Genomic DNA, 26964 nt, shown 5'->3' with positions numbered 1-26964 from the left:
TCGAGTCGTAACGAGCCATAGGACTAATTGAACACATTTCACCCGACCTTGTATCGTAACCGGTTAATTGACACAACTTACTTGTTTAGGTCAAGGCTAAGCAACTTTAATGCATACGTTACTTTGTGAAGTACTTTTATACTCGTGCACTCGAGGTGAGATCATAGTCCCACCTTTTCAACAACTTTTATTCTTTTAAATCGTGGGCTGAGAAACATATACATTACATACTTATATACATTTCACATGTATATATACTTTTCATACTTTTATACTTTGAACACAAATACGAATACAAAGATACAGACGAGTTAGAACAAAAGTCCTCAATCCAATTATCATTAGTTCCACTTGCAGGGTGTAAGTGTAAGCGAGTGATTATGTTGTGTGGCCATACGGGTTTAACGAACCCTCATTCAGACGGTTCGCTACCGTTAGTGGATGAAATATAATTTCAACGTGCATAGTGTATGTTCTAACACTATATTCAAAATTCAGAGGGAAGATTCAGTTAAGCTTTGGTAATTGGGTGCTCGCAATACAAACTACATTCTTCGGAATAAATACGATTTGGATAATCATCTATACAAACTATTGTGGTTCAAAATATACTTTTACAAATACATTTATGATCTCACCAACGTTTTTCGTTGACAGTTTTCTACATGTTTTCTCAGGTTCATACTTGGCTACTTGATACATGCTTCCGCACTCTTTGATTACTTGATTGGAGTCAACCATGCATGCATACGCTAGGGATAGCACTTTTGGATTCAAACTTTTGTTTACATACTTACGCTATTTATAGCAACTGTGTTTTTAAACTAATTATGTCGCAAGTTATTTCATTTATACTTTATGACTTTTGTAAACTTAGACTTGTTGTCGAACGGTTTTGTAAACTAAACTTGCAAGTCTTGTACCTTTCAAATGAATGCGACATAATTTTGGTCAAACGAGTCTCATATAGGGACTACGACCACGCAACGGGACCTAAGTTAACGGCGCCGTCAATAACGGTTTTGGTCGGGTCGTTACATGAGATACCATATACACGTATACAATGTTTCGACCTATCATGTCGACACATCTATATATATTTCGGAACAACCATAGACACTCTATATGTGAATGTTGGAGTTAGCTATACAGGGTTGAGGTTGATTCCAAAATATATATAGTTTGATTTGTGATCAATACTGAGATACGTATACACTGGGTCGTGGATTGATTCAAGATAATATTTATCGATTTATTTCTGTACATCTAACTATGGACAACTAGTTATAGGTTACTAACGAGGACAGCTGACTTAATAAACTTAAAACATCAAAATATATTAAAAGTGTTGTAAATATATTTTGAACATACTTTGATATATATGTATATATTGTTATAGGTTCGTGAATCAACCAGTGGCCAAGTCTTACTTCCCGACGAAGTAAAAATCTGTGAAAGTGAGTTATAGTCCCACTTTTAAAATCTAATATTTTTGGGATGAGAATACATGCAGGTTTTATAAATGATTTACAAAATAGACACAAGTACGTGAAACTACATTCTATGGTTGAATTATCGAAATCGAATATGCCCCTTTTTATTAAGTCTGGTAATCTAAGAATTAGGGAACAGACACCCTAATTGACGCGAATCCTAAAGATAGATCTATTGGGCCTAACAAACCCCATCCAAAGTACCGGATGCTTTAGTACTTCGAAATTTATATCATATCCGAAGGGTGTCTCGGAATGATGGGGATATTCTTATATATGCATCTTGTTAATGTCGGTTACCAGGTGTTCACCATATGAATGATTTTTATCTCTATGTATGGGATGTGTATTGAAATATGAAATCTTGTGGTCTATTGTTACGATTTGATATATATAGGTTAAACCTATAACTCACCAACATTTTTGTTGACGTTTAAAGCATGTTTATTCTCAGGTGAATACTAAGAGCTTCCGCTGTTGCATACTAAAATAAGGACAAGATTTGGAGTCCATGTTTGTATGATATTGTGTAAAAACTGCATTCAAGAAACTGATTTCGATGTAACATATTTGTATTGTAAACCATTATGTAATGGTCGTGTGTAAACAGGATATTTTAGATTATCATTATTTGATAATCTACGTAAAGCTTTTTAAACCTTTATTTATGAAATAAAGGTTATGGTTTGTTTTAAAAATGAATGCAGTCTTTGAAAAACGTCTCATATAGAGGTCAAAACCTCGTAACAAAATCAATTAATATGGAACGTTTTTAATCAATAAGAACGGGACATTTCATTATATAAATATTAATCTTCTATATATTAGCGGAAAAATCCGGGTCGTTACATTACACACCCGTTAAATTAAATTTCGTCCCGAAATTTAGAATTGTACCTAGTTAACGTGCGATATCGGGAAACAAATGTGGGTACTTCAGCTTCATTTGGTCTTCTCGTTCCCAAGTAAATTCAGGTCCTCTACGAGCATTCCATCGAACCTTAACGATTGGTATCTTACTTTGTTTAAGTTGTTTGACCTCACGATCCATAATTTTGACGGGTTCTTCGACGAAATTTAGTTTCTCGTCAATTTTAATCTCGTCTAAAGGAATAATTAGATCTTCGGTAGCTAGGCATTTCTTCAGGTTTGAAACATGGAAGGTGTTGTGAATCCTTTCTAATTGTGGAGGTAGCTCAAGTCGATAGGCCACCGGCCCAATGCATTTTTCAATCTTGAATGGCCCAATGTATCTTGGGCTCAATTTCCCACGCTTTCCAAAACAAATAACACCTTTCCAAGGTGATACCTCAAGCATAACCATATCACCTTCCTCAAACTCTAAAGGTTTTCTTCTAACATCCGCATAGCTCTTTTGTCGACTCCGGGCTGTTTTCAATCGTTGCTGAATCTGAATGATTTTATCGGTGGTTTCTTGGATAATTTCCGGACCTGTAATATGTTTATCCCCCACATCACTCCAACAAATTAGAGACCTGCACTTCCTCCCATAAAGTGCCTCGAATGGTGCAGCCTCAATACTAGAATGATAGCTGTTGTTGTAGGAAAACTCAGCTAACGGTAGATGTCGATCCCAACTGCTTCCAAAATCAATAACACATGCTCGTAGCATGTCATCGAGTGTTTAGATCGTCCTTTCACTCTGCCCATTAGTTTGTGGGTGATAGGCAGTACTTAAATCTAGACGAGTTCCCAACGCTTCGTGTAATGCCTGCCAGAATCTGGAAGTAAATCTGCTATCACGATCAGAGATAATAGAGATTGGTATACCATGTCTAGAAACAACTTCTTTCAGGTATAATCGTGCTAATTTCTCTATACCATCCTCTTCTTTTATTGGCAGAAAGTGTGCTGACTTAGTAAGACGATCGACTATTACTCAAATCATATCATAACCTCCTGCAGTTCTCGGTAACTTAGCAATGAAATCCATGGTAATGTTTTCCCATTTCCATTCTGGGATTTCAGGTTGTTGGAGTAGACCCGATGGTTTCTGATGTTCAGCTTTGACTTTAGAACAAGTCAAACATGCTCCTACATATGTGGCTATATCGGCCTTCATTCCTGGCCACCAAAAGTTTCTCTTGAGGTCTTGGTACATTTTCTCCGCTCTGGGATGTATTGAATATCTGGTTTTATGTGCTTCATCTAGTACCACTTTCCTCAAATCCCCATTCTTTGGTACCCAAATTCTTTTAGCTAAATACCTGGTTCCGTCTTCCTGAATATTAAGCTGTTTTTCTAATCCTTTGGGTATTTCCTTTCCAAAAATTCCTTCCTTCAAAACCTCCTGTTGTGCCTCTTTTATTCGAGTAGTAAGATTAGTATGAATAATCATGTTCATAGCTTTTACTCGAATAGGTTCTCTTTCCTTTCGACTCAAGGCATTGGCTACCACATTCGCTTTCCCCGGGTCGTAACGGATTTCACAATCATAATCATTTAGCAGCTCAACCCATCTACGCTGCCTCATGTTTAGTTGCTTTTGATTTAAAATATGTTGGAGACTTTTGTGGTCGGTGTATATGATAAACTTGACCCCATACAGATAATGTCTCCACATCTTTAATGCAAAAACAACGGCGCCCAATTCCAGATCATGTGTGGTGTAGTTTTGTTCATGAATTTTGAGTTGTCGAGAAGCATATGCAATCACCTTCTTCCGTTGCATAAGAACACACCCAAAACCCATTCTTGATGCGTCGTAGTAAATAACAAAATCTTCCATTCCATCAGGTAACGATAAAATAGGTGCCGTAGTCAACTTCTTTTTCAACAATTGGAAGGCACCCTCTTGTTCGGAAGTCCATTCATACTTCTTCCCCTTATGTGTCAAGGCAGTTAAAGGTTTAGCTACTCGGGAGAAATCTTGAATAAATCTCCTATAATAACTGGCTAGACCCAAAAATTGACGTATTTGCGTTGGAGTTTTTGGGATCTCCCAATTTTTGATGGCTTCAATCTTGGCGGGATCAACTTTGATTCCATTACTACTGACTACGTGGCCAATAAATTGTACTTCATTTAACCAAAAAGCGCACTAAGAGAATTTTGCATAAAGTTGTTCTTTTCTTAACAACTCTAATACAAGTCTCAAGTGTTGTTCGTGTTCTTGGTTATTCTTCGAATAGATAAGAATGTCATCAATAAAGACAATAACAAACTTATCTAAATATAGACTACATACTCGGTGCATGAGATCCATGAAAACTGCGGGTGCATTGGTTAGATCGAATGGCATAACCATGAATTTGTAATGGCCATAACGAGTTCTGAAGGCTGTTTTTGGTATATCGGCTTCTTTAACCCTCAGTTGATGATAACCCGACCTTAAGTCAATTTTGGAGTATACGCTCGAACCTTGGAGTTGATTAAATAGGTCGTCGATTCGAGGTAAAGGGTATCGGTTTTTTATGGTTACTTTGTTCAGCTCAAGGTAATCGATACACATGCGAAAAGACCCATCTTTCTTTTTAACGAACAAAATTGGAGCTCCCCATGGTGACGTACTCGGTCGGATAAAACCACGTTCTAATAATTCTTGTAGCTGACTTTGTAATTCTTTCATTTCGGTGGGTGCAAGTCTATATGGAGCACGAGCTATTGGTGCGGCTCCTGGTACAAGATCTATTTGGAATTCAACGGATCGGTGTGGAGGTAGTCCCGGTAATTCGTCCGGAAAAACCTCAGGAAATTCTCTTGCAACGAGAACGTCATCGATTTTCGTTTCTTCTTTTTCAACCTTCTCGACATGTGCTAGTATGGCATAGCAACCTTTTCTTATTAGTCTGCGCGCCTTTAAACTACTAATAAGATTTAATTTGGCATTACCCTTTTCTCCGTACACCATTAAGGGTAACCCGTTTTCTCTCGGAATACGAATCGCCTTCTCATGACAATCAACTTCGGCTTTCACCTTGGACATCCAGTCCATTCCAATAATTACGTCGAAGCTTCCCAATTCCACCGGTATTAAATCAATTGCAAACGTTTCGCTAACTAAACTAATTTTTCAATTTCGGCAAATTTTATCAACCTTAATTAGTTTACCGTTTGCTACTTCAACTATACACTTTTTATCCAAAGGCGTTAACGGGCAATTTAATTTGGCACAAAATTCTCTACTCATATAACTTCTATCAGCACCCGAATCAAATAAAACATAAGCAGGTGAATTGTTGATAAGAAACGTACCCGTAACAAGCTCCGAGTCTTCCTGTGCTTTCTCCCCATTAATGTTGAAGGCTCTCCCACGGCCTTGCCTATTTTCATTCCAGCACTGGTTTATGGTATGGCCTGGTTTTCCACATCCATAGCAAACAACGCCGTTATTATTTGTTCCGGCATTATTTGCTCCTCTGTTTCTATTTGGTCCGTAGACTTCACACTTTGCCGCAATATGGCCATTCCTATTGCACTTGGTACATAATTCTCTACAAAACCATTCCGGATGAAACGTATCACACCTTGGGCATATAGTCCTTTGCTTTTTGGTGTCGTTTTTGTTGTTGTTAGGGTTATTGTTGTTTAGACGTTTGTTGTTGTTATTGTTGTGATTGGGATTGTTGTTGTTATTATTATTGGGATGGTTGTTGCGGTTATTGTTGCGGTTGTTGTTGCGATTATTGTTGTTGTTGGGGTGGTTGCGATTGTTGTTGTAATTGTTGTACTGGTGACCCTGATCACCGCTTTCCTCCCACTTTCTTTTCCCCTGTTTCATTATGGCCTCCTCGACCGCTTCTTTCTTTATCCTTCCTGTAATTTGGCCTATCAATTTGTGGGCTATACGGCTCGCTTTCTGCATTGTTGCAGGGTCGTTAGCACCTACATGCTCTTGGATTCGTTCCGGCAACCCTTTTATGAATGCTTAAATTTTTGCATCTTCGTCCTCAAATGCTCCAGGACACATTAAAGCCAGTTCATTGAAACGTCGCTCGTAGGTAGTGACATCTAACCCTTGGGTTGTCAGTGCTTTAAGCTCTGCCTTGAGCTTGTTGATTTCAGTTCTGGGACGATATTCTTCCGTCATCATGTGCTTGAAAGCGGACCATGGAAGTGCGTAGGCGGTATTCTGTCCTACGTAATCCAAGTAGGTATTCCACCATGTCAAAGCAGTACCCCTGAAAGTATGTGTGGCATACTTAACTTTATCCTCTTCTGCGCAGTTGTTGATTGCGAACACGGCTTCAACCTTCTCTGTCCACTGCTTTAGTCCAACGGGTCCTTCAGTTCCTTCAAACTCATTGGGTTTGCAGGCCATAAAAGCTTTGTAGGAACATCCTACCCGGTTGCCATTGTTTCCTCCACTGCTGGAACCCGATTAGTTATTGTTGTTCATTGCATTCACCACTGCAGCCATATTTGCAGCGAAAGCTTGAAGTTCTTCTGTGTTCAATTGTTGTTGTCTAGTAGCTGGAGGAGCCATTTCCTTCAAAAATAGCCGAATGAGTTAATCATATAGAATTTTTAGAAGTAGCCAAAAAGTATTTTGTAGCTTAATATGAACTTATTATTATAAAAGCCTTTTCTTCATATTAGCGTTTTATAACTATAATAATGTTCATACTTAGCAGCTAACACACAAATTAACTACTAAAATTCTAATATGAAAAACTATGGTAAGTTATTACGTTACTACGTAATAATAAGTTGTAATAATAATAATAAACCTTCCATGCTTATTCTTATTATTATACAATCATAAGAAAAATTACATTGCGGATTTTCTTACAAACTTAAATACACAATATAATACATATTATACAATGCATGGAATACAAGATAGCTGCCGATGGTTCAAGAACGGCGAGTTTCTTAGATGTTGACATTGTTTCTTTCTCGGCCAAACGTTTGGATTTTCGTTTGGATAGTTCTTTTTCCAATTCCTCCCAATTGGTTCTTTCGGCTAATTGTTTGGGAGCAAAACCAACAGTCGTTATACGAGCGGTCATTTTATAAACTGGTCTCTTAGGTGGTTCAGGTGGATGATCACAAACATTTTGGGTCATAATAGGTTCATTGGGTTTGGGATCGGGTATAACAGCCAAAATTTTTCCCAAATCACGTTGTGATTCGGTAATTTCCACAACTTCTTCATGATCCTCTTCTTCGGGTTCCTCCACTGGATCTTCTTCCGGATCCTCTTCCGGAACCTCTTCTAGCAATTGTGAATCTTCCCAATTTTCCCAACAATTTTCCACTTTAATGGTAGCACCAAAAGTTAACTTTTTCGTTGGTTCATAAGTCGTATGCTTTGACTCAGCTTCCGAATCACTTGATAAGTAAATGAAATCTGAATCACTAGAGATGCTTATATGATCGGATGAAGTCATCTATCACATAATAGCAGGTACGTTAAGATAATGATATATCTTATAATATTTATATGTTAATAATCTTATGTTTCCAACAATTATATTAAGCAATCATTTTTAAAATAATTACGGTCGAAGTCCAGACTCACTAATGCATCAAAAAATCAGTTAGACATACTAATGAAAAATTTTCTGATTCTCTAAGACCAACGCTCGGATACCAACTGAAATGCCCCGTTCATATTAATTATAAACGTTTCATATTAATTGGTTTCTTTGCGAGGTTTTGACCTCTATATGAGACGTTTTTCAAATCTTGCATTCGTTTTTAAAAACAACCATAACCTTTATTATTGAATAAAGGTCTTAATGACATAATTTAGATTGTCTATCAAAGACAATCTCCTCAAATAAATAAGTTTTTACACAACCCATTACAATATGATCAAATATATTACAACAAATACTCCGAATGCAAGTTTAAACAATATAAACAATTATGCCGACTCCAAATCTTGACCTTGGGTTGGCATACGACAGCGGAAGCATTTTTAATATTCACCTGAGAATAAACATGCTTAAAACATCAACAAAAATGTTGGTGAGTCATAGTTTTAATTTCTATATAATAATCATAACATTTAATAAGCCACAAGATTTCATTTAATTAAATGCGCAGGATCATTACAACTGCAAAAAAAATCATTCATACGATGAGTTGCCTGGTAACCGACCTTAACATAGAGCGCTTAAGATATCTGGCATCATACATTCCACTATTCAACTGTATGACAAGAACCCTTCGAAGTACTAAAGCATTTCCACTATTCGAAAATGGGGGTGGTTGGTGCCCGTAGATCTACCTTTAGGATTCGCGTCAATTAGTGTTTTTCACTAATTCTTAGGTTACCAAGAATAATAATAATAAGTACAGATATCCGGTATAACAAAATAGTCGTAGAATGTAGTTTCATGAACTTGTTCTTATTTTGTAAAACATTTATAAATTTGCATGTATTCTCATCCCAAAATAATTTAGATTGTAAAAATGGGACTATAACTCACTTGTGATGATTTCCGAATAGATGGTGATAAGACTTGGCCTTTTGACAAATTCACGAACCTAATAATAATATTCTTGTGTCAAGATATATATATATATATATAATTAATATTCCATACTTATGATACTTGTGATAATTTTAATTGTCCATTGTTAGTAGTCCAACGTTCGTAGTCCAATAGTCCAGTAGTCCAACAGTATAAATATATATATAAATATAAATGCGTATATTGTTTTAGGATTCACTAACACTATAATATATTGTCTTAATATAATAAGACACATAATATGTATATTGTCTGAAGCAATCCGCGACCCATTGTATACATGTCTCAAGCTCGATCACAACTCAAAGTATATAATATTTTGAAATCCACATCGACCCACAGCTAACTTGAAATTACTGCCAATGGTGTCTTATAGTTCGTTCCAATAATATATATAGAAGAAATCAAAATGATATGTCAAAACGCTGTATACGGATCCACGGTGATCAAGTCATATATATATATGGTGCCTTACGATCTTTATTAAGACTATAATATATTGTCGTCGAACTTAATCACGACTATTATAAATTGTATTTCCATAAGTTCGGGAACAAGACATGTATAAATACATGTAGGATACAAGGTAAGTTAGCTCGGATAAGGTTAGCATGAAACAACCCAGCCCGTATTCCATACGATAATTTTTTTTTTAAAATAATACACATTTACGCGCCAATTAAATATGTAAACCATTCCACACGTTTCGTTAAAACATACAACAAGTTTAGTGTTTACAAAAGGCACAAAGGCCATTAATGAATGTGATACAAGTTTAACCAATACAAAAATGATAGTTTTAAACCAAACAACACATCGAGCATGGTTTGGGACTAAACTACCCAAAACGCTAGGCCAACTTCCAAAAGCTCCAACATAACATCATCAAGGGACACCTAGTGCCAAACAAACCCCTTGCCCTTGTCCACACCTGCATCTAAAAAGATAAACAACGAGAGGGGTAAGCTAATGCTTAGTGAGTGCAACAATTATACGTTTACATATACAACCTACTTACTTGCAATCACTTACGCATTTACAGCATATATGCTAGCATTATAAGTAATCATACCATCACAAGTATAATACTAAACCTTCCACCATACGAGCTAACATAACAATAGCATATAGTTTAAACAATATAATATGCTACAATCCACACACACACAACCTTGGTTAACCAAACGAACGAGGGAACGGTGTTTAAAGGCCGTCGGAGTTCATAACAACCATTAGTGCACTTAACACTTCGTACACTAACCCCACGGGTGGCATCTTAACACGTCGATACTTCACCCCGGGTGGTGCCTTAACACTTCGACACTTCACCCCGAGTGGTGTCTTAGCACATCGACACTTCACTCGTTACATCTCTCGGAGTGGCATCTTAACACATCGATACTTCACTCCCGAGTGGTGTCTTAACACATCGACACTTCACTCTCCACGTGAGAAGTGGTGTCTTAACACGTCGACACTTCACAACTCAACTACACAAATAAATACATCATATATGCACGCATATAATTATTCCACTCACCTTAACACTTCGGTGATGATTATGCACTTCCGAGCTTCAAAGCAAAGTACCTAATACATTAAGTACAATTTCAATGCACAACTAGTGGAATTAACCACATTACACCTACTTGAGCATTTAATGACCCAACTCGCATTAAATGACTCAAACACACCACAACCGCCCCTTTAATGGCCAAGACTCGACTTTAATCATTAAAGCTAGTGAATTAAAGTCTAGTAACTTCAACTAGCACCAACTTAGGGTAATTCATACCCAATTCACCCAAACTAGGTCAACATTACTCCTTTTAACCCATTTTAACTCTTACACTACTAAACTTGTCAAACATGACCTATTTACCATTTCAACAACATTTTAACAAGTGTTTAATGCTTAACAACACCATCAACACTTACAAATCCTATTTTCATTAGACCAAACCCTAGCTTGTGGCTATTAGGGTTTCATTACAACCACATAACCCAAATTCGCCCATTTTACCCTCAAATGGGTCAAACAATTCTCTAGTAACCAAAACCCTAGCCATTAACCAATTAAAACTCAAAACTTAGAGTTAGAGCTTACCGAGACTTTCAACGCGTAGCTAGAGATACAAGGAACAACTTTAATTCTTGCTCCAAAGATCAACCCTCAATCCTTCGCTCTCAAATCTCACTTCTAATTCAAATGGGTTTTAAGTTTTGGGAGAGAAAATGAAAGAAAATAGAAAAAGGAAATGAATTAAATGAACTAGTGGTGGAGATTTAATGCTCCCATCAGATCTACACGTTAAATTACCAATTTACCCCTTAAATTCATTTAATTTGAGCTAAAACCGGAGTCTGTCCAGCAGTATTGCCGCGGCGCGGCCCATTTGTCGCGACGCGACATACAACATAAAAATCGACCTCCCTTAACTCAACTTCTGTTCCTGGTTTGCTTGCTTTGCCGCGGCGCGGACCCGTTTGTCGCGGCGCGGCCTAAGGCACTATCTGGCCAGCTCGACAACCTTAAACACAAAAATCGTTTTACACAACATTCAAGTCATTCAAGCTTCCAATACACGTCTAAACATCGTATCTAAGCCTCACAAGACTTAACGCTAACCAAGACTCATTTACAAACTTATATACGCTCACATTAACAAGTACATATATATATGTATCTACACAATTACGAATAAACAATGAGTTACAAATGTACAAATGATTAAGTATGTACCTTTTGATACGTATGGCAAAAATGGGATGTTACATAGCATCCATTCTTATTAATCAAAACCGTAGCTAAAAACAAGCAAAAATATCCAATTTGGTTTTACCTATAATTTTTTCGTTACAAATCCGTTTTGAGTGATTCGAGTTGCCATGGTTTTGTATCGAACTCAATATTATTAATCTTAACAGAAAAAGTATAGGTTTACAGTTGAAAATACAGCTTAGGTGTCAAATAAGAGAAGATAGTCATATCTGTCGTAAGAACGACATCTTGATGACCCTTTTGAAAAACATAATTCCACTTAGAGTTTAACCATGGATTTTGGATATATTTCATATCCATATAAAATAAGATTTTTCACCAAAGGAAATCTTTTAATTCAAAGTTTAAGATAGGTTTTTAAAATTAAACCCAAAACAGCCCCCGATGATCTTTGACGGCTTATGTTCAGTTTTAAGGTGTTCTTCGTGTTTACAAGTTTTATATCCTTATGTTAGCTTGACATACTGTCATAATACATGTGTTGAAGTATTTTAAAAGTCAAGTTAGAAGGATTAAATTTATTTGCAAACAAGTTTAGAAATAATCTAAACTATGTTCTTGTTGTTATTAGTTATAACTCAAAATAAGATAGCTATATGGATATGAATCGAAAAAGATTATGAATAAGGTGACTATCTCAAATCAAATGAACAAAGTTGCTGAGAAAATAAGATGATAATCTTGTGATCAAAGATATCCTTGATGGCTTGTAATCCTTAGAGTGGAATCATAGAATGAACAAAAGTTCGAATAAGATTTCTATCTTGAATTAAGATAGTTCTAAGTATATGAATTGAACCAAAGCTTATATATGATTCTTACCTTGATAAAGAGGAGTATATGAGTTAACAAAGTGTTCTTGAAGCTAGTTTATGATAAAAGTGAATGAAGATTTTCTAATACTTGAAGTATGTGTGTTTAAAGAGTGTTTAAAGAGTAAGAAATAGAGAGAATACTTGGAGTTCTTGTGTGTGAGTATTATGAGAGTGAAGGAAAGTTAAATAGCTGATATGAATGAGTAAAAAGAGTGTTAAAAGTCATGGTTCATGCATATAGTTAAGAGACTTTATCAAAATTTGGAATATAGCATAATAATGCAAACTAGAAGTTAAATGTTGGTTCCCACAAGTCTCCATCATGTATATCCTTGTATTGTGACTCATAGGGCTGCTAAGGAGGCTATAATTAGTATTTTATATTGGTATATACTCATAGTATTTAAGTATGGAAGATGGGTATGATACAGGTGTAAATACCGAATGAATACGAATAGAATTCTTGATGGAATTGAATGAGATTATGAGTATAGCTATCTTTGTTGAGTATAAGTATGTTAGTATATATGTTTAAGTCCTTCAAAAGTGTATTAATACATATTAATACAATACATATACATACATTTTAATTTAGAAGTTATTACAACGTTAATCGTTATATATATATATATGTATATAGTCTTGAAGTCTTTAAGTTAGTAATCTCATTTTATGTATATAACCAATTGTTATTATATTTAATGAGATACTTAAATATCATTTTATCAAATCATAAGTATATATATATCCATATATACATCATTATATAATTATTTCGAGTTATGACGTTCGTGAATCGTCAGACAAACTAGGTGGCCAAACATTTGTATAAAATTCATTTTAAATAACCAAATCTTAATGAGTTTGATTACTTAACATGTTGGAAACATTAATTATGTAAATATTAATCTTCTATATATTAGCGGAAAAATCCGGGTCGTTACATAACGTATGATTTAGAATTATTGTGTTTATGGTGGTTATCCAATAGTTTATTAAGCATCGTGTTATGCACCTTTTTTATGTAGTGAATTCATTTTAATTAATTGCAGTTATTGTGTTTATTGATTTGATTACTTTTATATTTTTGGTACTTACTTGATCAATAATTTGATTGGATGAGAGTTCATTGACCATATGCATTACTTGTTTGTTTAGGTGTCCATTAGGATTGATAATGCGGACTGAAATACACATGTTACCATAATTCTCAGCATTTACATTTGGTCTCGTTTTTGGATCCTCTCAGTTGGTCTTTGGAAATTAAACTTATAGATATATAGATATAGATACTTATTATAACACACATAGTATTAGATTTTATGAAAACATAAGACAATCATATCAAGATAACTATGGCCAGCAATCCAAAATACATCCTTTATTTTACGATATACAAATAGTCAAATACCATCATAGAAGTCTTAACTTTTAACAAGTAGTTTCTCCTACTATAACCAACAAAGGGTTCTTCCTGTGGATTGTAATACCAGTTGACTCGACCATGTCTAACTCTTCTACTCGTCCATCATTCGGGATTTTAAATTCGAATTTGTACACCAAGTTAGCTACAGCAAGATTAATAAGAGCCATGGCAAACTCTGTAATATCCCTCCTTTTTCCGTTTACTTTCCGTTAGACTATTTTAAAGTCCGTTATATATTTATAACACCTTCCGTTAATACGCGTTTTAAAATATTTCGTTTAGGTAATTCACGCACCCGAATTAAACTTGAGGGACTAAACTTGCCAAGAGGGCAAAGAGGTGACTAGGTCAACTAGTCAACTCCACCCTCCTCCATTCATTCACGTTTCACCTTCTCTCTTACTTCCAGCTTTTTCTCTCAAATTACAAATCAAATAATCATCATCTATTTGCAATCTAGCAATCATTTTTCAAAACAAATTGCATATTTGGAATCCTTGCAACTTCCTCTTCGAATCCATACCAACTTTATTGCATTTGGGTAACTTTCTAAAATCACTAGATTCTTTGTTCTTGATATTTTTTTAACTTATAAAAGTGTTAATTAGTTTCTATGGCTCAAGTCTAACATGAATATATGATTTGTATGCTCGATCTTTTGTTTTAGTGTAACTAGCATGAACTTGAAATTTGGTGTGTTTGATTTTGTGATTTGGTTGCTTAAAAGTTATTAGATGTCAAAAGTTCATGTAATAAATGTGTTACTAGCATCACTAGCTTCATTTTGATGTGTAGGTTGATTAAGAAAGCTTCACTAACATGATTCATGAGTTTATGATTTTTGGTTAGGGTTTGGTGGTCTTCAATGCGAATTTTGATGCCTTAAATGCTTGAAAATGTTGCTTGTAAGTATTTAGTTGCAATGTATGTTTAATTACCTTCGAAACGGCATATCATTCATGTAAAATGGATCATCGAATCATGAAATGAGAGTTATGAACTTGGATGCAATTAATGATGAGCATTAAATGAGGTTTTGGTTGTTGTAAGTGGTAGATTGATTGGTAAAATGTGTTTAGTTGTTTTCCTCCTCAAATTACCTTTCCAACGGTATAAGATACATGTTTTGATTGTTTCCGGATCATAAATTGTGTTTGTTTGGGTTTTGGTTCGTGCACTTGTGCAAATTCAGCAATCAGACCTGAGCACTGATCTGGACGCCGTCCAGGCCTTCACATCTGGACGTCGTCCAGCCAATCTGGACGCCGTCCAGATGAACTGTCAGGTTCTGATTTGGTTGGTCATTTTTCGTTTAATTCTAAGTATGCTACGCACCTTCGATTCACATGTAACTTGTTCTAACATGCTTATATATGATTAAAAACCTCGGAAAAATAGTTCGGGACCCGACCCGAACGTGTTGACTTTTTCGTTGACTTTGACCCGACCAAAGTTGACTTTTGATCAAACTTGACCAAATACTTATGCAATCGTTCTAACGTGCTTTCATACTTGTATCTTGCATGAAACTTGACAACTTGACTCACATGCTATATTATCGAGTCGTAACGAGCCATGGGACTAATTGAACACTTTGACCGACCGTATTTACCGATATTGATATGAACCTATTTGTTTAGGTCAAGAATAGCATTCGTTCTTGCACACGTTACTTTGTGAAGTACATTATACTATTCGTGCAACCAAAGTGAGATCATAGTCCCACCTTTTCAACAACTTTTACTCTTTAAACTATGGGATGAGAAACATATACGTATTATACTTTTATGCTTTGAACACAAGTGCGAAAACAAACATTCCACGTGCGAGTTAGAACAAAGAAAAGGCCTCAATTCAATTATCATTAGTTACACTTGCAGGGTGTAAATGTGAACTTATGTTATGTGATCACATGGGCTTGACAAGCCCTCATTCGGACGGTTCGCTACCGTTAGCGGATGAAATATATTTTCGAGTATATAGTGTAGGTTCTAACACTATGATAACGGGGTATGTGAACAGTTAAGTCTTGATAATTGGGTGCTCCATAAACGTATAACAACTTTGGAATGAAAACAATTTTGATAATCAACGTTATGGCAACACAAAATCTTGTGGTTCAAAAACAACGTTTACTACTACACCTATGATTTCACCAACGTTTTTCGTTGACAGTTTTCGATATGTTTTCTCAGGTCCTTGAACGCTAAATGATACAAGCTTCCGCACTCTACTTTTTGATACTTGCTTGGATGTCGAGTATACATGCATACGGAGTGTCTTTTGACTTTACTTAAATTTGTGTCGCATAGGTTTCATTCGTACTTAAAACGTTGTAACGTAACTAGCCTTTGAACTTCTTTGTAACATTTGAAACATCTTTACTTATGAAATGAATGCGACATACTTTTGGTCAAACGTTGTTTAAAGACTTATGACCACGTAATGGGACCTAAGTAGATGGCGCCGTCAATGACGATTTTGTCGGGTCGCTACAGATGGTATCAGAGCATTGGTTGTAGGGATTTAGAGTTTGGTGTCAACCCCGAGTTATAGGGTACATTGGTGAGTCTAGACTACAACCGGCATATAGACTTGAAGTAGGAATTACTTGACTACTTGTGCATTTATACTTGAACTCTTCTATTTGTACCTAACTCTTATTACATCTTAATCTCACGTTGTTTAATTTGATTGACACGACATCTTGACTTAGTGAAATAATGTCGAATGCACATATGAATTAGGGTAATATAATTTCTGGGATTATATTACGGTGACTCATATGAACGTTCCGACATTATGGCATAAAGGATTTAAGGCGAGTCAAGGAAAATTTTCTCTTTATCCTCTTTCCATATCACGATTAGTATTATTGAGAATACTAATCAACGATATTCTTGTGTTCTTGTCATACCCCGTCCTAATCCGTCCGGACGAAGTCACCAACATCTGGTTCCATTGCGATGATCGACTCCAAATAATGTCTTTACAATGAGCAAATGCACAGCGGAAGATTTCTTTCATCCCTGAGAATAAACATGCTTTCAAGTGTCAACCAAAAGGTTGGTGAGTTCATAGGTTTATCATAAAACAATAAAATTCATCATTTTGATAGACCACAAGATTTAAAATTCTGCATGGTACAAATGAGCCCGAATCCTACACCCACCTGTAATGTACATGCGATATCTTTTAAATACAGTACACCTTTCTCGTGTACACAATCCATTTTTCATAAATCTTAGTAACCGTACACATATCTGGTGCACAAAAAATAACATACACATAACCTGTGTATAAAATCATTCTCTCGATACATAACATTCATATCAATTGGTGGCAATTATCATGTCCACATAATTCAATGGTGGCAATTATCATGTCCACATAATTCAATGGTGGCAATTATCATGTCCACATAATTCAATGGTGACAATTATCATGTCCACATAATTCAACAATAATCCGCATAACTTCTGTCTGCATAATAATTCATTCGAGGAATGTTTTGCTTGTGTCTATCTCGTCAAACATTTATAAAAGCATTTCATATATTTGCAGTTCAAAATATATTTCAAAAGCATTTAATATTGCAGTTGTAAAAAACAGTGCATGTATTATCAGTCCCAAAAATGTAAAGAGTAAAAGGGATCAAATGAAACTCACCATACTGTATTTTGTAGTAAAAATACATATGACGGCATTAAACAAGTGTAGGGTTGGCCTCGGATTCACGAACCTATATCATGTATATATATATTAACACATATAATTAACATGTAATAATAATCAAACCCGTTTGTATATATTAATTATATATTAATTTTTTTAAATAGTAATGTAATAGTTATATAGTTATTATATATGTATTTGATATATTTTATATAAATAACTTTTGGTTTGTTTAAATAATGACTTTAATAATACTAAAATAGTGTTGGTAATAATAATAATTAGATTTAATAATAACAATATTAATCTTTGATAATAATACTAGTCATTTTATTTGTAGTAATAACAATTAATGATAATGATAATAATAATAATATATTAGAAATGATGATACTTATAATAATGATAATACTAGTAATGAAAATAATGATAATGATAATAATAATAAAATAAAATCATGTTTAATGATAGTAATAATAATAATGATAAAAATAATAATAATAATGATACTCTTAATAATATGATACTTTTAATGGTAATTTTAATTAAAATGATAATTTCAATTATAATGATAACTTTAATAATAATGTTACTTTTAATAATAATAATAATAACAATAAATGGTAATAATAATAATAATAATAATAATAATAATAATAATAATAATAATAATAATAATAATAATAATAATAATAATAATAATAATAATAATAATAATAATAATAATAATTTTAGAATACAACCTTTGAAGAAACAAGCATTTAAAAAGTAACGCCGCTGCCCGGGTTCAAACCCACGACCTTTCGCTAATCCAACAACAACACAAACCACTCAACCATTTCTGTTTTTCGTGATAAATATCATACTGATATTTATTTAACCCATTAACCTCGGACTAATAAAAGAACTCGGCCCAAGTCTAGAATAAAGTTCACGGCCCAACACTTTGTCTAAGCTTAATTAATAAAAATTGGCCCAATATAAATAAAAACTAGATCAGGCCCAAGTATCAAATAATTGGCTCATAACAAATTCACAAGTCAAATTCTCAGTCAAGTATCATGTTTTAATAAATTGCTCGTTGGGTTTTTGTGGGTGGGGTCGTCAGGAAACAGGAACAACAAACATCTCATCATCTCTTAACGACTTCTAATCATCATCGTTAACAACACTGTTTATCATCATCATCGATGAATCATTTCTATCTTCAACATCATATTATCATTATTTAGTTTTCTGTATATCATCATCAACCTTCATCGTGTATCACGATCCTATCTTCATCATCATAATAATCTTTTCCGTCATCCTCACAGCTCATCATAATCATCGTATATAATCATCATCATCTTTGCATCACCTTGGTGGGTGTGGTGTTAGTCCGATCAAAATAGCAGAACAACAAAGCAATAGCATCATTCGACTCACCATCGTTATCTTCATCGTTGTTTCCACTGTTCATCATCTCTTTCGTAAAAAAAATAAATAAATAACAGTAGCCTGACTAAAAAAAATGGTGTAGTCGTCGCAGTTTTATGATGGTTGTTGAAATGTCCCGTTCTTATTGATTAAAAACGTTCCATATTAATTGATTTCGTTGCGAGGTTTTGACCTCTATATGAGACGTTTTTCAAAGACTGCATTCATTTTTAAAACAAACCATAACCTTTATTTCATAGATAAAGGTTTTAAAAAGCTTTACGTAGATTATCAAATAATGATAATCTAAAATATCCTGTTTACACACGACCATTACATAATGGTTTACAATACAAATATGTTACAACAAAATAAGTTTCTTGAATGCAGTTTTTACACAATATCATACAAGCATGGACTCCAAATCTCGTCCTTATTTAAGTATGCGATAGCGGAAGCTCTTAATAATCACCTGAGAATAAACATGCTTAAAACGTCAACAAAAATGTTGGTGAGTTATAGGTTTAACCTATATATATCAAATCATAATAATAGACCACAAGATTTCATATTTCAATACACATCCCATACATAGAGATAAAAATCATTCATATGGTGAACACCTGGTAACCGACATTAACAAGATGCATATATAAGAATGTCCCCATCATTCCGGGACACCCTTCGGATATGATATAAATTTCGAAGTACTAAAGCATCTGGTACTTTGGATGGGGTTTGTTAGGCCCAATAGATCTATCTTTAGGATTCGCGTCAATTAGGGTGTATGTTCCCTAATTCTTAGATTACCAGACTTAATAAAAAGGGGCATATTCGATTTCGATAATTCAACCATAGAATGTAGTTTCACGTACTTGTGTCTATTTTGTAAATCATTTATAAAACCTGCATGTATTCTCATCCCAAAAATATTAGATTTTAAAAGTGGGACTATAACTCACTTTCACAGATTTTTTACTTCGTCAGGAAGTAAGACTTGGCCACCGGTTGATTCACGAACCTATAACAATATATACATATATATCAAAGTATGTTTAAAATATATTTACAACACTTTTAATATATTTTGATGTTTTAAGTTTATTAAGTCAGCTGTCCTCGTTAGTAACCTACAACTAGTTGTCCACAGTTAGATGTACAGAAATAAATCGATAAATATTATCTTGAATCAATCCACGACCCAGTGTATACGTATCTCAGTATTGATCACAACTCAAACTATATATATTTTGGAATCAACCTCAACCCTGTATAGCTAACTCCAACATTCACATATAGAGTGTCTATGGTTGTTCCGAAATATATATAGATGTGTCGACATGATAGGTCGAAACATTGTATACGTGTCTATGGTATCTCAAGATTACATAATATACAATACAAGTTGATTAAGTTATGGTTGGAATAGATTTGTTACCAATTTTCACGTAGCTAAAATGAGAAAAATTATCCAATCTTGTTTTACCCATAACTTCTTCATTTTAAATCCGTTTTGAGTGAATCAAATTGCTATGGTTTCATATTGAACTCTATTTTATGAATCTAAACAGAAAAAGTATAGGTTTATAGTCAGAAAAATAAGTTACAAGTCGTTTTTGTAAAGGTAGTCATTTCAGTCGAAAGAACGACGTCTAGATGACCATTTTAGAAAACATACTTCCAATTTGAGTTTAACCATAATTTTTGGATATAGTTTCATGTTCATAATAAAAATTATTTTCTCAGAATAACAACTTTTAAATCAAAGTTTATCATAGTTTTTAATTAACTAACCCAAAACAGCCCGCGATGTTACTACGACGGCGTAAATCTGGTTTTACGGTGTTTTTCGTGTTTCCAGGTTTTAAATCATTAAGTTAGCATATCATATAGATATATAACATGTGTTTAGTTGATTTTAAAAGTCAAGTTAGAAGGATTAACTTTTGTTTGCGAACAAGTTTAGAATTAACTAAACTATGTTCTAGTGATTACAAGTTTAAACCTTCGAATAAGATAGCTTTATATGTATGAATCGAATGATGTTATGAACATCATTACTACCTTAAGTTCCTTGGATAAACCTACTGGAAAAGAGAAAAATGGATCTAGCTTCAATGGATCCTTGGATGGCTCGAAGTTCTTGAAGCAGAATCATGACACGAAAACAAGTTCAAGTAAGATCATCACTTGAAATAAGATTGTTATAGTTATAGAAATTGAACCAAAGTTTGAATATGATTATTACCTTGTATTAGAATGATAACCTACTGTAAGAAACAAAGATTTCTTGAGGTTGGATGATCACCTTACAAGATTGGAAGTGAGCTAGCAAACTTGAAAGTATTCTTGATTTTATGAAACTAGAACTTTTGGAATTTATGAAGAACACTTAGAACTTGAAGATAGAACTTGAGAGAGATCAATTAGATGAAGAAAATTGAAGAATGAAAGTGTTTGTAGGTGTTTTTGGTCGTTGGTGTATGGATTAGATATAAAGGATATGTAATTTTGTTTTCATGTAAATAAGTCATGAATGATTACTCATATTTTTGTAATTTTATGAGATATTTCATGCTAGTTGCCAAATGATGGTTCCCACATGTGTTAGGTGACTCACATGGGCTGCTAAGAGCTGATCATTGGAGTATATATACCAATAGTACATACATCTAAAAGCTGTGTATTGTACGAGTACGAATACGGGTGCATACGAGTAGAATTGTTGATGAAACTGAACGAGGATGTAATTGTAAGCATTTTTGTTAAGTAGAAGTATTTTGATAAGTGTATTGAAGTCTTTCAAAAGTGTATAAATACATATTAAAACACTACATGTATATACATTTTAACTGAGTCGTTAAGTCATCGTTAGTCGTTACATGTAAGTGTTGTTTTGAAACCTTTAGGTTAACGATCTTGTTAAATGTTGTTAACCCAATGTTTATAATATCAAATGAGATTTTAAATTATTATATTATCATGATATTATCATGTATGAATATCTCTTAATATGATATATATACATTAAATGTCTTTACAACGATAATCGTTACATATATGTCTCGTTTAAAAATCATTAAGTTAGTAGTCTTGTTTTTACATATGTAGTTCATTGTTAATATACTTAATGATATGTTTACTTATCATAGTATCATGTTAACTATATATATATATCCATATATATGTCATCATATAGTTTTTACAAGTTTTAACGTTCGTGAATCAACGGTCAACTTGGGTGGTCAATTGTCTATATGAAACATATTTTAATTAATCAAGTCTTAACAAGTTTGATTGCTTAACATGTTGGAAACATTTAATCATGTAAATATCAATCTCAATTAATATATATATAAACATGGAAAAGTTCGGGTCACTACAGTTGTGGTGTGGGTTCTCGGCTAAACAGAAACAGAAAAATGAAAACAATTTACGAGCATCACAATCTTTTTATGATGGTTTAAATGATTCTAAAGATGGTGGTTAGAAAGGAGGCAGGTGGCGGTTAATATATTGATGGTAGTCGCATGATGGGTTTTATCGATCAAGCACAATTCACGTGGGTTTAGATTGGTTTTTCGATGATACAGCCAAAATAGAAACAGGTAATGGTGGATAGATGGTGGAGCTGTGGTGGCGGTATTGGATGGTGATATTGGTTGGTCGTAACAGAAAACAAACACATTCATAGTAGCATGAATTGATGGTGGTGGCGACGGTTTTACTTCAAAGAGAAATAAAAATAAAGTAGCAAAGTGGTGATGATCTTGGTTGTTAAGATGGTGGTTGTATACAGGAGTGTCTTGGTGGTCGATGGTAGAAAGAAAAAGAAAAGATTTTAGAATCGAAGGTGGTTGCTTGTGGTTTCCATGAAAATGACCACAAGGTAAACCATAAGAGTGGTTCCATTATGTTATTAGATTGAACAAATATAGCAGTTGTAACCTAAGTGGGTTTCGGGGGTTTAATGGTGGTTATAGGGTAGTTGATGATGATTTTTGATAATGATGGGTTTGATGGTTAAACCGAATAGAAGCAGCAACTATTCTTTGTTGTTGGTGTTTGATCGTGCAAGAAAAGAAAGAAAAACGCAGGTGGGTTAATCGTGTGGGTTAAGGTGGTGGTCGTTTATGGTGGCAACGATGGTGTTGGGTTTTTAAATGGTGCTCGAGAGGGAGTCCACCAAGATGAGATAATAATTCAGGAATTGGTTCATTAAAGCTGCTATTGCTTAGTCACTAGCTTGAGCACATGTATATATCTATATATATCTAGAGAGAAAGAGATGCTAGCTGTAAAGTAAAACATGAATTGAGTAATATTCATGTATCTATATTTTACATATATTAAATTTTATTATTATAATCACATACATCACTTATAGGAAACGTGTGTTTTGAAATGAGATGTAAAAGTGATTCAATTTTCAATTAGTCACCGTATCTAATTGAACTCTCGTGACATATAATTGTATGTATCCTACCGACAGTTTTCACGGACTGTGCTATAACGTAGTTCATTGCTAAACAGTTGGAATATAAAAGTGTTCCTAAAAATCCCAAATTTTTAGATTAAATATATTTAATTATTTCACTCATTATCTTTTTGAAACCTGATCAAAAAGGTTCGATAATTGTTTATTTTCTGTTCCAATTTATATGTACGGAGTACTAATGTTTAAACTTAAAAAGGTAAAAATATTTTTAACAAATCTAACATCTTCGTAATCTATTTACAGTTCAACTTTTATTTTAGTCCTTCATGAACATGTAATATATCTATATTAACATAATGAAACGTCAACTGAGTGTTACTGACGTTTACTAATTAGGCTAGAAATCATTCATTTTCAATATGCACACTCTATATATATATATATATATATATATATATATATATATATATATATATATATATATATATATATATATATATATATATATATATATATATATCAAATCTTAATTAACAAGTTTAAGTAAATAAATATATTGATTATATTCTTTTAAACAACTAAATATAATATTATATATTTACAAGTAATATTTATATATATATTTTTATATATATTATATATATATATATATATATATATATATATATATATATATTTAAATATATATATGTAACTATTTACAAATAGTTGTTCGTGAATCGTCGGGAATGGTCGAAGGTAAATTGAATATATGAAACAGTTCAAAATTTTTTGAGATCCAACCTAACAGACTTTGCTTATCGTGTTGAAAATACAATATCGTATCGAGAGTTTGATTTAAAATTAGTCAAAATTTTCCGGGTCACTACAGTTTTGAAGGAACAATGCCTTCTCGCCGTGTACCACGTCATGAAACACCCGAACAAGCTCTTGAACGAATGATCGCCACCTCCGTAGATGCGGCCATGGCCGGTCACTCATCCAACACCAACAACCCCAACAATAACAACAACAATGGAGCCAGAAATTCAAATGAGTGATGCTCCTACAAAGCTTTTATGGGGCGTAAACCTCATACTTTCGATGGAACCGGGGGACCGGTTACTCTCACCCGATGGTTCGAACAAACAGAAGCCGTTTTTAGCATAAGCGGTTGCCGAGACCAAGACAAGTTCAAATATTCCACCCACACTTTTACCGGTATCGCTCTCACGTGGTGGAACACGTATGTCCAATCGGTGGGTACCGATGAAGCCCACGCTCTCTCTTGGTCCGACTTAAAGGGGAAGATGATCACCGAATACTTCCCACGTGAAGAGACTCGCAAGCTCAAGCAAGAGCTAAGAACTCTAAAAGTGGTCGAAAATGACCTCAAAACTTATAATCAACGGTTTGCCGAACTAGCCTTAATGTGTCCGGCTCTTGTGACTCCCGAATCCCTCCGAGTCGAACTTTACATGGATGGCCTCCCTAAGAGCATCAAACACGGGGTAATGCCATCCAAACCCACTAATCACCAAGAAGCTTTGAATATGGCCCGTAAATTGATAGAAACGGTGGACGAAATAGTAGTACCAGCACCTAAGGTCGAGGATAAATCGGGTGGCAACAAGAGAAAATGGGAAGCCACCCCATTAAACAACTACAACAACAACACCTTCACCAAAAAGCCTTTCACTTCTGACGGCAAGAAAAGTTATGCCGGAACTCAACCTTTTTGCAACAAATGCCACAAGCATCATTATGGAGAATGTGGCAAGCCGTTTTGCCACCGGTGTCAAAGGAGTGACCATGTGGCCAATGATTGTAGAAGTGCCACCCCCGTCGCTCAAAAGGGGCCCAATGCACCAAAGACGGGTGTTTGTTTTGAATGTGGTCTACCGGGTCATTTTAGGAATGCATGCCCTTAGAAGAAAGCCAACCTCAACGCACGCGATCGAGCTTTCAACATTAACGCCGCGGAGGCCCGAGATGACAATGAACTAGTTAAGGGTACGTTTCTTCTCAACAACACTTATGTTACATGTTTATTCGATTCAGGTGCCGATAAGAGTTTTGTATCCAAGACTTTAACTCACGCTTTTCACACTCCACCACTCCCCCTAGATACTACTTATACTATTAAGATGGCCAACGGGAAAATATTGAGGGCCGACGAATAATACCGGGGGTGTACGTTAAACTTATTGGGTAAAGAGTTTGAAATTGACTTGATACCTATGGAACTAGGGAGCTTCAATGTAATAATTGGTATGAATTGGTTAGCAAAAACAAAATCTCACATCCTTTGTGATCTTAACGCAATCCGAATTCCTATCAAGAATTGTGAACCTTTGATTGTTTATGGTGACAAGAGTTGCACCGGACTCAACCTCGTCTCGTGCCTTAAAGTTAGAAAATTACTTCGTAAGGGTTGTTTTGCGATCCTTGCCTACGTTAAGAAAGTCGAGTCCGATGAGAAGCATATCAATGATGTGCCAATTGTTCGTGACTTTTCTGATGTATTTTCCGACGATTTGCCGGGTCTTCCACCTCATCGACCGGTAGAATTCCAAATCGATCTTATCCCGGGATTCTCACCCGTAGCACGTGCACCTTATAGACTTGCTCCCTCCAAAATGCAAGAATTGCAAAGTCAAATCCAAGAACTACTTGACCGTGGTTTTATCCAACCTAGCCATTCACCATGGGGCGCTCCGATTTTGTTTGTTAAAAAGAAAGATGTATCCCTACGAATGTGCATCGATTATCGTGAACTTAATAAATTGACGGTTAAGAACCGGTATCCTCTTCCGCGCATTGATGACCTCTTTGATCAACTACAAGGGTCTTGTGTATATTCAAAAATCGATCTCCGCTCGGGCTATCATCAACTAAGGGTTAAGGGGGAAGATGTCTCCAAAACCGCTTTTCGTACTCGCTATGGTAGTTACGAATTCCTCGTCATGCCATTTGGTCTCACTAACGCACAGGCGGTGTTCATGGATCTTATGAACCGCGCGTGCAAACCGTATCTCGATAAGTTCGTTATTATATTCATCGATGATATCTTGGTCTATTCTAAAAGTGAAGAAGAGCATGAACAACACCTTCGACTCGTATTCGAACTTCTTAGACAAGAACAACTCTACGCCAAATTCTCTAACTGTGAATTTTAATTGAAGGAAGTTCAATTTCTTGGTCATGTTGTAAGCGATCAAGGTATTAAGGTCGATCCTTCAAAAATCGAAGCCATTAGCAAATGGGAGACTCCTACTACTCCTACTCACATACGTCAATTCTTGGGTCTCACCGGGTACTATCGTAGATTCATTGAAAATTTTTCTTTGGTTGCTCGTCCCCTAACCGCGTTAACTCACAAGGGAAAGAAATTCATTTGGGCAACCGAGCAAGAATCCGCATTCCAAATCTTGAAGACAAAGCTAACCACCGCTCCTATCTTGTCACTTCCCAAAGGCAATGATGATTTTG

The 26964-nt window shown here is 34.7% G+C and overlaps 1 protein-coding gene across 1 annotated transcript in view; it reads right to left on the bottom strand.

Annotated features, from left to right (window-relative positions):
- Nucleotides 1–26964, bottom strand: part of LOC139848571 (3-beta-hydroxylase-like) — a 43567-nt gene that overhangs the window by 10861 nt on the left and 5742 nt on the right. The window contains exon 3 of the mRNA XM_071838297.1: nt 13994–14134. Coding sequence (XP_071694398.1) covers nt 13994–14134 — 141 coding nt within the window. The remainder of the gene's footprint in view (nt 1–13993; nt 14135–26964) is intronic.

This window comes from Rutidosis leptorrhynchoides, chromosome 5 (assembly GCF_046630445.1).
Source record: "Rutidosis leptorrhynchoides isolate AG116_Rl617_1_P2 chromosome 5, CSIRO_AGI_Rlap_v1, whole genome shotgun sequence".
Lineage (NCBI taxonomy): Eukaryota > Viridiplantae > Streptophyta > Magnoliopsida > Asterales > Asteraceae > Rutidosis > Rutidosis leptorrhynchoides.
The sequence above is the reverse complement of the archived record's forward strand: the minus strand, read 5'-3'. Positions and strand labels throughout refer to the sequence as shown.